This window comes from Pristiophorus japonicus, chromosome 24, assembly GCF_044704955.1.
Source record: "Pristiophorus japonicus isolate sPriJap1 chromosome 24, sPriJap1.hap1, whole genome shotgun sequence".
In the NCBI taxonomy this organism is placed as follows: domain Eukaryota; kingdom Metazoa; phylum Chordata; class Chondrichthyes; family Pristiophoridae; genus Pristiophorus; species Pristiophorus japonicus.
This window is the reverse complement of record NC_092000.1, coordinates 16,795,769-16,808,624: the sequence shown is the minus strand read 5'-3', so window position 1 is coordinate 16,808,624 and position 12,856 is coordinate 16,795,769. Positions and strand designations below refer to the sequence as shown.

General features: G+C 47.1%; 1 protein-coding gene across 2 annotated transcripts in view; it reads right to left on the bottom strand.

The window, feature by feature from the left end:
* Nucleotides 1-12,856, bottom strand: part of LOC139237964 (uncharacterized) — a 55,531-nt gene that overhangs the window by 24,886 nt on the left and 17,789 nt on the right. For both annotated transcript variants that reach the window (XM_070867305.1, XM_070867307.1), the window contains exons 2-3: nucleotides 12,035-12,092; nucleotides 2,772-2,973 (exon numbers count right to left, since the gene is read on the bottom strand). In XM_070867305.1, the coding sequence (XP_070723406.1) occupies nucleotides 2,772-2,973; nucleotides 12,035-12,071 (239 nt within the window). In that variant the 5' untranslated portion in view covers nucleotides 12,072-12,092. The remainder of the gene's footprint in view (nucleotides 1-2,771; nucleotides 2,974-12,034; nucleotides 12,093-12,856) is intronic.

Genomic DNA, 12,856 nt, shown 5'->3' with positions numbered 1-12,856 from the left:
CCAACATACGATTTGCCTTCTTCACCGCCTGCTGTACCTGCATGCCAACTTTCAATGACTGATGTAACATGACACTCCAGACAGGGATGTACAATTGCTGAAGTTCATCCATGTGATCTTTAAATGTTTGCCATTGCCTTTCCACCGTCAACCCTCTGAGTATCATTTGCCAGTCTATTCTAGCCAATTAACGCCTCAAACAATCGAAGTTACCTTTCCCTAAGTTCAGGACCCTAGTTTCTGAATGAACTGTGTCACTCTCTATCTTAATAAAGAATTCTATCATATTATGGTCACTTTACCCCAGGGGGCCTTGCACAACAAGATTGCTAATTAGTCCTTTCTCATTACACATCACCCAGTCTAGGATGACCAGCTCTCCAGTTGGTTCCTCGACACATTGGTCCAGAAAACCATCCCTAATACACTCCAGGAAATCTTCTGCCACCGCATTGCTACCAGTTTGGTTTGCCCAATCAATATGTAGATTAAAGTCACCCATGATAACTTTATTGCACGTATCCCTTATTTCTTGTTTGATGCTGTCCCCAACCTCACTACTACTGTTTGGTGGTCGTACACAACTCCCACTGGCGTTTTCTTCCCTTTGGTATTCTGTAGCTCCACCCATACTAATGTCCTTCCTTACTATTGCATTAATTTTCTCTTTATCCAGCAATGCCACCCTGCCTCCTTTTCCTTTCTGTCTATCCTTCCTAAATGTTGAATACCCCTGGATGTTGAGTTCCCAGCCTTGGTCACCCTGGAGCCATATCTCCGTGATGCCAATTATATCATAACCGTTTACTGCTATCTGCGCAGTTAATTCGTCCACCTTATTCCGAATACTCCTCGCATCGAGGCACAGAGCCTTCAGGCTTGTCTTTCTAACACACTTTGCCCCTTTAGAATTTTGCTGTAATGTGGCCCTTTTTGCTTTTTGCCTTAGGTTTCTCTGCCCTCCATTTTTACTTTTCTTCTTTTTATCTTTTGCTTCTGCCCCCATTCTACTTTCCACTGTCTCCCTGCATAGGTTCCCATCCCCCTGCCATATTAGTTTAACTCCTCCCCAACAGCACTAGCAAACACTCCCCCTTGGACATTGGTTCCGGTCCTGCCCAGGTGCAGACCGTCCGGTTTGTACTGGTCCCACCTCCCCCAGAACCGGTTCCAATGTCCCAGGAATTTTAATCCCTCCCTTCTGCACCATTCATCTGAGCTATCTTGCGATTCCTACTTTGACTAGCACGTGGCTCTGGTAGCAATCCTGAGATTACTACTTTTGAGATCCTACTTTTTAATTTAGCTCCTAGCTCTCTAAATTCGTCTCGTAGGACCTCATCCCATTTTTTACCTATATTGTTGGTACCTATATGCACCACGACAACTGGCTGTTCACCCTCCCTTTTCAAAATGTCCTGCACCCGCTCCGAGACATCCTTGACCCTTGCACCAGGGAGGCAACATACCATCCTGGAGTCTCGGTTGCGGTCGCAGAAACGCCTATCTATTCCCCTTACAATCGAATCCCCTATCACTATAGCTTTCACACTCTTTTTCCTGCCCTCCTGTGCAGCAGAGCCACCCACGGTGCCATGAACTTGGCTGCTGCTGCTCTCCCCGATGAGTCATCCCCTTCAACAGTACCCAAAGCGGTGTAACAGTTTTGCAGGGGGATGACCGCAGGGAACCCCTGCACTACCTTCGTTGCACTGCTCTTCCTGTTGGTCACCCATTCCCTATCTGACTCTGTATCCTTTACCTGCGGTAAGACCAACTCACTAAACGTGCTGTTCCCGTCCTCCTCAGCATCGTGGATGCTCCAGAGTAAATCCACCCGCAGTTCCAGTGCCGCAATGCGGTCTGTCAGGATCTGCAGGCGGATGCACTTCCCGCACACGTAGTCGTCAGGGACACTGGAAGCGTCCCTGACTTCCCACATAGCACAGGAGGCGCATAACACGTGTCCGAGCTCTCCTGCCATGACTTAACCCTTAGATTATCTTAATTTGGCAATAAGGCTAGATCTAGGAAAGATGTCAGGAGGTGGTTCTTTTCCCAGAGAATAGTAGACCTCTGGAACAAGCTGCGGTTTCATGTGGTGGATGCAGACTCACTGAATTCCTTCAAGCAAAAGCTGGATTTGTTTCTGGCTGGGGCAGAGAATACCTCTTGCAGGAGGTAGGTACTGCAGGGAATTTAATGGCCAGGTTGAATCACCTAGATGCGTCGGAGAGGAATTGCCCAGATTTTGTTTTACCCCAAATTGCCTGGGTTTTTTAAACTACTTTTTTTGCCTCCCCCCGGAGATCACAGGATTTGGGGTGGGGTGGAGTGTATGTGTTGTGATACACAAGGGATCGCAATTGTGTGGGACAGGCTCAATGGACCAGATGGTCTTTACCTGTCTGTAATTTTTCATATGTTCGTAGATGGCAGACGCTAGTTGAGGTGGCAGATGCTAGTTGAGGTGGTAGATGCTAGTTGAGGATGTAGATGCTACTTAATGTGGCAGACACTAGCTGAGGTGTTATGCAAAAGTAAGGCAATACCTACACAGCAGTTGCTTTTTAATCCCTTATGCACACTGCCAGAATTAAAGAAGCCAATACCATGCTACGCCTAAGTACTTTTTGTCACAAGTACTCAGAAACAGAAGAACATATAATGTCCCAGTGAATAGCTTTCCTTATTTCATTGTTATTTTGACTGTAGTTTCCCATGTAAAATTGATATACAAGGTAGAGAGATCACACAGAAGATTCCTTTACCTTTGGTCTGTAAGTTCAATATCATGACTTCTGCTTACTAGTTCTTCCCCCTCTATAGGTTTCACTGTAATATCCTCTGTTCCTTGCCCTTCTGCCACAATCCTGCATTCTGTTTCTACTGTATCTGTGTTCTGTTCCTCATCCGGCCGTAAAGGTTTCTTCCTCACCTTCTTTGCCATAGGTGACGATGTTCCATCCTCCTCTACATTATATCAGTAAGGAATGAAAAAAATGAAGTTACTCTTCAGTAAATGTTCACCACACTCACTAATAGAGTATAAGAAAATCCCCTGTAAATTGTCTGAACAGTTTTCTCAAAACAGGGATGTAGCTTAAAAGTTGTCACACAAAATGGAGTCAGTAGTTAAACTAAATGCCGGGAAACCAAACGAATGAAAACCGTGAAAATGTTTATGAGAACATAACATGACTTACCGGTAATAAGAGGCCAACATTGAGGACTGAGCTCAGAAATAGCTTGTTAGTGGGACATAAATAAGCCCCACCTTATCTGGTCCTGTGTCGGACCCTTTTTTAAAGAAAGATTGAAAAGTTAGGGGAGTAAAAAAAATTTTCTTATATGCCTAGGTATCTGTGCCTCATTAACTTTGGCATCTTCCAGGATTATTTACGTGACTGTAACAAGTGACTGACACCCATGTAGGCCTACCCTGGGCCACATGTCACCCAGATTGCTTAGGTGCATGGAAAGGGTTTCTTCTTTAAATTGAGGGTATATAAGGGTGCTTAGCACACCTCTCAGCAGATTCTCTTTGGCTTTCCTTCCTGTTAGTTAGATAAAGATTCTTTTTTGTCTTCCATCTTCTGTAGGAATCTTTATTTAGCAGATGCAGGAGACCTTTACAAGTAGAACGTATACTCAGGACAGAGAGTAACAGGTTGTAAAAGTCAGATTGCACGTCTATATAAGCCAGCTGCAGGCAGATTTAAGAGTGTTGCTAGCTGTACATGTTGTCTGCGATCGAGTAAGGTGACATTGTCAGCTAGCTCAGATACAGTCACTTGTGCTCAGGTAGGCTCAGCTGAAACAGAGGTTCGGAATGGATCAGATAACCCCGTCACTGAAGAGGCTCATCATCCTGACATTCCACAAGCTAATACCGGCATCCCAGGGGAGGAAGAATATCAACTCAACCTGGAAGGACAAGGTCGGATAAGCTCTGGAAATATTGCTAACCACCTACACATGGACTCTGATCTATCAATAGACTGGCTGTCCAAAGGTGTTAACTTGTCAGCTATCTAAGGAGTTTGCTCCCAGAGTAGGTGGCAACACTGATTTCAACTATAGTTTTATAATCAGCAATTCAGTTCATGCTGAATGATGGTGACATTACTGAATTTTCTTTACAACCTGTTAAGTTAAGTGATACCTATTAATTATTTGTTATTTAAATTGCTAGATAACCCTATCTATAACTAATTATATCTATCAATTGTTTGTATACTCAATGCTTAATTTAAAGTAGCGATGTTGTTCGTGCATCACATGTCGGAATTATTTGATGATTTGGTATGAAAGGGTTAAATCATTCACTCAGTAGCTTGTGGGTATCCTAATTGAGGGTTAGTAAGATAAATGCAAAGTAAATCTGAACTGGGTGATGTAAGACAGTTTGGCAAACCAACTTTGTCATTATTGATTCCTAGATCTAAGCTGGATGGTAAAGCCCAGACGTTCCCTGGTGAGAGGATTAAGGATTCGTCTGTTTCCTTGATCCAAATTTGTCAGGATACACCGAAGCCAAGTGTTCTTACAAGCACTATGGTAATACAGCTTGCAATTCCCCTGGGAGGATCAGGGATCATCTTCCCTGGCTTCAATTCTCACTGTTGCAACAACAACAACGTATTCATATTGTAGTGTCTCTGCACCTTGTTACAAACTCACATGAGGCATGGATATATCAGACACGGTCACTCTATGACCTTCACTTTATTTCCAGGACTGAAGAGTGTTGATCCTGGGTGGGACCTCCCCTTTTATACCTGGAAGCCCAGGTGAGGAGCTCACTCCCTGTGGTCAGGGTGTGCATTACAAGGGTACAGGTACAGTATGCATGAGTTACAGTTACATACTTATAGTCATTGCAAGATGGTGAAATACATGACATCACCTCCCCCCTTAGGTCTTTTAGTTTCAGAGGTTAAGTCTATCGGGTGGTCAACGCTCTCTTGTGGAGCACCGCAGTTGTGGCTCTGGTGGCTGAGCCTCAGTACGCATCTTTGTCACTTGAGGTGATTCCGGCCTGTCCGGGCTGGCCGCAGGGACTGTGCATGCTGAGGGCTGTCTTTGTTGCTCGTGCGCTGGCAGTGGTGTGGGTGCTATCTCATCATGCTCTTCTTCCGGTTCCTCCGTGTCTGCACTGAACCTTGTTTTTACTTGATCCAAGTGTTTGCGGCATATCTGTCCATTGTTTAGTCTGACCACCATGATCCTGTTTCCTTCTTTGCCAATTACGGTGCCCTCAAGCCATTTGGGTCCCAAAGCATGGTTAAGAACAAATACCGGGTCATCTATTTCTATACACCTCCCCCTTGAGCCTCGATCATGGAGCTCGGTTTGGGACTGGTGCTTGCCCTCAACAATGTCTGCAGGGCTGGGTGAATGAGGGACAACCGCGTCTTGAGCGTGCGTTTCATGAGGAGTTCCGCTGGCGGGACTCCCGTGAGCGAGTGCGGCTGGGACCTGTAGGCCAGCAGGATGCACGATAGGCGGTACTAAAGGGAGGGTCCTTGGATGCATAGCATTCCCTGCTTTATGACTTGGACCGCCCGTTCCGCCTGGCCATTGGAGGCCGGCTTGAACGGCGCTGTCCGGACGTGCTTGATCCCATTGCCCGACATAAACTCCTGGAATTCATGGCTGGTAAAACACGGGCCATTATCGCTGACCAGGATGTCCGGCAAGCCGTGGGTCGCGAAAACCGTACGCAGACTCTCCACAGTGATGGATGTCGCGCACGAGTTCAATATGATGCACTCGATCCATTTTGAGTACGCATCGACAACGATCAGGAACATTTTTCCCATGAATGGGCCCGCATAGTCCACGTGAATACGTGACCATGGCCTGGTGGGCCAGGGCCACGGGCTGAGTGGGGCCTCCCTGGGCATTGCCCAGCTAGGCACACGTCGTGCACCTGCGAATCCAGTGTTCCAGGTCTGAGTCAATCCCCGGCCACCACACGTGTGACCGGGCAATGGCCTTCATTAACACGATGCCAGGGTGCTCGCTGTGGAGTTCCCTGATGAACGCTTCCCTTCCTTCTGGGGCATGACTACCCGGCTGCCCCATAACAGGCAGTCGGCTTGGACGGAGAGTTCATCCATCCGTCTCTGAAACGGCATGACTTCCTTGGGGCACGCCCTGTGTGCGGGCGCCCAGCCCCAGTCAAGACACATTTCTTTAACATGGATAGGAGGGGGTCCCTGTTGGTCCAGAGTTTGATCTGGCGGGCTGTGATGGGGAAGCCCGCAGTGTCAAAAGCCTCAATGGCCATGACCATCTCGGCGCTCTGCTCCGACGCGCCCTCGGTGGCGGCCAGTGGGAGCCTGCTGAGCGCGTTAGCGCAATTTTCGGTGCCTGGCCAGTGCCGTATGGTGTAGTCATACGCAGCCAGCATGAGGACCCATCGCTGTATGTGAGCTGACGCGTTAGCGTTGACAGCCTTGCTGTCGGACGACAGGGATGTTAACGGCTTGTGGTCCGTCTCTAGCTCGAACCGTCTACTGAAAAGGTACTGGTGCCTCTTTTTCACACCGTAAACACACGCGAGTGCCTCCTTCTCGACCATGCCATATCCACGCTCTGCCTGGGAGAGCAACCTGGAAGCGTAAGCCACCGGTTGGAATCGGCTGTCATCGTTACCCTGCTGCAAAACACACCCAACCCCGTAGGATGACGCATCGCATGTTAAAACCAGTTTTTTATAGGGATCATACAAAGTCAACAGTTTGTTGGAACACAGCAGGTTCCTCGCCTTATTGAAAGCCTGTTCTTGACAATCCCCCCAAGACCATTCACAATGTTTACAGAGGAGCATGTGTAACGACTCCAACAATGTGCTTAAGTTCGGCAGGAAGTTCCCAAAATAGTTCAAGAGTCCCAGGAAAGATCGCAACTCCGACGTGTTGCCAGGCCTGGGTGCCCGGCGAATCGCCTCAGTTTTTGATTCAGTGGTCCGGATCCCGTCTGCAGCAACCCTCCTGCCCAGGAACTCGACCTCTGGGGCCAAAAACACGCACTTGGCCTTTTTCAGCCGCAGGCCTACCCGTTCCAATTGGTGTAGCACCTCCTCGAGGTTGCGGAGGTGTCTCGACCCATTATAAGGATGTCGTCTTGGAACACGATCGTTCCAGGGATGGACTTGAGCAAGCTTTCCATGCTTCGCTGAAAGATAACCGCTGCCGAACGAATGCCAAATGGGCACCTATGGTAAACAAATAATCCTTTGTGTCATGATGGTGGTCAGAAACTTGGATTCTTCAGCCAGTTCCTGACTCATGTAGACCGAAGTGAGGTCCAGCTTTGTGAACTGCTTACCACCTGCCAGCGTGGCAAAAAGGTCCTCTGCTCTCGAGAGCGGGTATTGGTCTTGCAGCGATGGTGGCTTTGTCATCGCCACAAATCCTGACCGAGCCATCTGCTTTGAGGACGGGAACAATGGGACTTGCCCAGTCGCTCAATTCAACGGGCGAAATTATGCCCTCTCTGAGCAGCCTGTCCAGTTCACTTTCAATTTTTTCACGCATCACGTACGGCACTGCTCTGGCTTTGTGGTGCACTGATCTGGCGTCCGGAGTGATTTGTATCACTACTTTGGTGCCCTTGCCCTTGAAAGAGTGACTCGAATTTTTGCAATACCTGCGAGCATGAACTTCTACTCCACGGATAAAATGGCGTGCACATCCCCCCATTTCCAATTCATCTCAGCTAGCCAACTCCTCCCCAAGAGCGCGGGGCCATTTCCCGGAACAATCCAGAGTGGCAGCCGGTTCTGTGATCCATTATGCGTTACCACCAAGTTTGCACTGCCCAGCACTGGCATGATCTCTCTGGTGTACGTACGTAGCTGCGTATCAGTGCGTTCCAATTTGGGCCTGCTAGCTCTGTGTGGCCATAGTCTCTCAAATTGTTGGGCGCTCATGAGGGACTGGCTAGCTCCGGTATCCAGCTCCATGTGCACCGGGATGCCATTTAGCAAGACTTTCATCATCATGGGTGGCGTTTTGGTGTATGAGCTGTGGACGTCGGTCACATGAACTCTCTGAACTTCAGCATCCATGGTTGTTCCTCAGGCCTCATCCTGCATTTCAAACCCCTCGTCTGGTTCGTCTGTCTCGCAGACTAGCCTCGTTACTGCCTTTTTGCACATCCTGGCCAGGTGTCCCTTGACATTACAAATCCTACAGGTGTAAAGTTGGAACCTGCAGATTTTTGCAGTGTGTCTGCTCCCACATCTCCAACATGAGCTGAGATTGCTGTTAACAAAAGGACTATTCCCATGCATTTCTCTCTGATGGCCCTTTTGACTATTTCTAAGCCTTCTGATGGGGGGGTGTTAATTGTCCCATCACAGGATGTATTGTTCCTCGTAATGACGTGAATTGCCGATCCCCTTTCCATTGTCCCTGTTGCCAGGAGCTTGTTGCTGCCTGGCTGGTGTCGAATTGCCCTTGCCTGCCTGTGGAGATCTGTGCCATTTTTATAACATTGAATCCCTGGTTCAATGCAACTTTAAAACCAGGGCTGTGTGCATAGATTAGCTTGGTGTCCTCTTCCCCTGCCATAAAGGTCTGAGCTATCAACGCCGCCCCTTCTAAAGTCAAATCCTTAGTCTTTATGAGCTTCCTGAAAATGCCAGCATGATTAATGCCCTCGATGAAAAATTCCCTTAACACCTCCCCCCTGCAGACATCGGAGAACTTACAGAGACTGGCCAAACGCTGCAGTTCCGCCACGAAGTCCGAGATGTTTTGACCCTTCCGACGCCGGTGAGAGTAGAACCAGTGCCAGGCCATGTGTACGCTACTTGCCGGCTTGAGATGCTCACTGATCAGCTGGCTGAGCTCTTCGAAGGATTTGTCCGCTGGCTTTTGGGGTGCGAGCAGGTCTTTCATCAGCGCATACGTCTGTGGAACACAGCTGGTCAGTAGATGAGCCCTCCGCTTGTCAGCCGTTGCCTCTTCCAGCCAGTCCTTTGTGACGAAGCTCTGCTGGAGTCTTTCCACAAAGTCGTCCCAGTCCTCACCCACACAGTAGCGTTCCTCTGTGCCACCGGTGGCCATTCTCGTGGTTCGGTGATTCCCGATTCTCGTCGCCAGATGTAGTGTCTCTGCACCTTGTTACAAACTCACATGAGGCATGAATATATCAGACACGGTCACTCTGTGACCTTCACTTTATTTCCAGGACTGAAGAGTGTTGATCCTGGGTGGGACCTCCCCTTTTATACCTGGAAGCCCAGGTGAGGAGCTCACTCCCTGTGGTCAGGGTGTGCATTACAAGGGTACAGGTACAGTATACATGAGTTATAGTTACATACTTATAGTCATTGCAAGATGGTGAAATACATGACATATATAGTGCCTTTTAACATAGTGAAACGTCCCAAGGCGCTTCACAGGAGTATTATGAGACAAAATATTTGACACCGAGCCGCACAAATAGAAATTAGCGCTGGTGATCAAAAAGCTTGATCAAAGAGGTATGTTTTAAGGAGTGTCTTGAAGGAGGAAAGAGAGGTAGAGAGGCGAAGAGGTTTAGGGAGGGAGTTCCAGAGCTTAGGGCTCAGGCAGCTGAAGGCAAGGCCACCAATGGTTGAGCGATTATAATCAGGGATGCTCAGAAGGGAAGAATTAGAGGAGCGCAGACATCTCGGGGGTTGTGGGGCTGGAGGAGATTACAGAGATAGGGAGGGGCGAGGCCATGGAGGGATTTGAAAACAATGAGCATTTTGAAATCGAGGCGTTGCTTAACTGGGAGCCAATGTAGGACAGCGAGCACAGGGGGTGATGGGTGAGCAGGACTTGATGTGAGTTAGGACACGGGCACACAAAGCACACAACAGCACGATGGGGAGGTAGGTCGGCAACATTAACAGATTGCATTTGTATAGTGCCTTTAAAGTAGTAAAAATCCCACGGTGCTTCACAGGAGCGAGGCAAAGGAAGCATTAGGACACAAGACCAAAAGCTTGGTCAAAGAAATTGTTTTTAAGAAGGGTATTTGTTGTATATGTGGATTTGTATTTACTCTGTACAGCCACCAGAGGCTCATCCCCTGGAGTCCCAAGGGATCCCATAATCCCTTGAGAGCACAGGTATTTAAGGAGGCTTCACAGGTTGGAGAGGCACTCTGGAGACCTGCAATAAAAGACTAAGGTCACACTTTACTTTGAGCTCACAGTGTTCAGTCTGACTCTTTCTCCATACACAACAGTATTAAAGGAGGAAAGAGAGGTGGAAAGGGGAATAGGTTTAGGGAGGGAGTTCCATATCTTAGGGCCTAGACAGCTAAAGGCACATCCGCCTATAGTGCATTGAAGGAAGTGACCAATGGACAAGAGTTGGAGGAAAGCTATTCTCGGAGGTTTGTCAGGCTGGAAGAGGTTACAGAGGAGGGGGGCGCGAAGCCATGGAGCGATTTAATTTCGAATGCAAATGAGGAGTTGGGCCCAGCACAGAGTTCCTCTCAAATGGATTGGAAAATTGATAAAGTATATGACAAGGAAATATATACTGCAACATTATCAGGATCAAATGCACAATATTCTACTTAGTTCATAGAAAGCGATGAACTTTGCAATTTGCGCACAGATGACTATCATCATCACCGTCATTGAAATCGAGGAAGACTTGCTTCCACTCTAAAAGTGAGTTCTTAGGTGACTGAACAGTCCAATACGAGAATTACAGTCTCTGTCACAGATGAGACAGACAGTGGTTGAAGGAAAGGGTGGATGGGAGTCTGATTTGCTGCACGCTCCCGCCGCTGCCTGCGCCTGCTTGACTATAAGCTCATTACATCTGACGCAGAACAGAAACGATGGCCATAAATTGTGGCCTCTCTGGGTGCGTTCGATGTGCGCACACACCCGAAGAGACCCCGCAAGTTCTGGGTTTAGGCATGCACTGCGCATGCGCCTAAACCCGACACTTGCAATCTGTCAAAAGAACATAAGAAATAGGAGCAGGAGTAGGCCACTTAGCCCCTCGAGCCTGTTCTGCCATTCAATAAGATTGTGGCTAAACTTCTACATCAACACCCGTCCTGTCCCCATATCAATGTTTGCCGCGCGAGCCCTTTAACGGGCTGCGTGGCCTATTCAATTGTTCGCGCATGCCTGGTTATTTACATTGAAAAGTCCGTGAGCGGCCTGAGCCGCCGCACAGGGTAGCGGGAACATTACCCCATGTCCCTTAAATCCCGCCCAAAATCTATCGAACTCAGTCTTGCACATACTTGTAGACTAAGCATCCGCAGCCTTCTGCGGTAGAGAATTCCAAAGATTCACTTTGGTTATTAGTTTGAAGAAAAAAGTAGATCTGAGTAAGTAGCGGCCTCGGCGGGTGTGTACGATGTGTGCACGCAGCCGAAGTGGTGTCGCAAGTGCCGAGAACCGGCATTTACGATCTGTCAAATTCGCAGACAGGCCCGGGAGAAGGACATTCGCGGGAAGAAATTTGGGCTATTTGCCCAGCTCCTACCAGCATAAGAGTTTTAAAAGATAGAAAAATTAAATGTTATCACTCATTTTTATATTAAAAACCCTGTCCATTAAGATAAGTTTAATTTTACCCCTATTAAAACATATAAAAAGAAATTCTTTTTTTTGTCTAAAACATTCAATTTCAATTAATTTTAAATATGTGACGTGTTTTTTTTATTTACTGTGTTGTGTTTCTATGTTTTGGGGGGTATTCTCATTGATAGTAATGGGAGCTCGTACAAACAGAGCTCCTATTATTATCAATGAGAATACTGCATAGTGTTTGGTGGTCCAGGCCCACGTGATCCCAGGATGTGCTTACGTTCCTGGGATGCTGGGCTGCAAATGGAGGCCTCGGACCGCAAGTCTATGTTCTTCCGGGACCACCAGGTACTTTCGTTAAAGAAAATTCAGTCGGAGTCGTCCACCCACAGGAAGCCTCCGACTGCAATTTCTGGGCCATTATGTCAGCAAGACTGATGAAAAATGGTAACAGACATCTTTCAGAGAAGCAACGCTCACACTTACTTGCAGCCACAGGGTGGGACTTCTTCCGTTTACTCATGTCACTTCCCCTCGGTAATATCTGCAAAGCAACAAAATCCACAAGTAATAAATATCACAACAAAGTGTACAGCAAACAAATAAAAACAAAATCTGAACACTGCACTATAAACAGAATATGCATCAGCCAGTCTGCCAGCGACTGAAACCGAAAGCTAGTTTAACAATTCAGGATGGAACACTTGATTAGAACCAGCACAGGTAGATATGTACAGTCGACTTCTGACAAATCAATCAAACTTCAAATTTAAAAAATTTAATTATTAATTTAACGTGAGCAACATAAATAATACAGCAAAGTGGGAATTAAGTGCTAAAAATTGAATTATATGATCATTTGCATTGACGTCACTTTCAAAGTTGCTGGTTATAGTGCCTTAAGTGCTCCATTTATTTCGGCAGAATCAGCTATGTTTACTCACCAGTTCCCACCTTGTTAAGATGCACTGAATGTTAAAATAAAATTACCATCTCCATATTGTAGCAGTAATACTAATTAGAAAGTTGTATCAGTAATGAAATCTTCCCCCGTATGTGCAATACAAGCTAATATAAAACCTACAAATAGCCTGCATGGGAGAAATACTCGATCACATACATACCTTGGACTTATGCAAGAATGCTTCAGCTTCAATCAACAACAGTAACAACTTGTATTTATATAGCACCTTTAACATAGTGAAACGTCCCAAGGCGCTTCACAGGAGTATTATGAGACAAAATATTTGACACCGAGCCATACCAGTAGAAATTAGCGCTGGTGGCCAAAAGCTTGGTCAAAGAGGT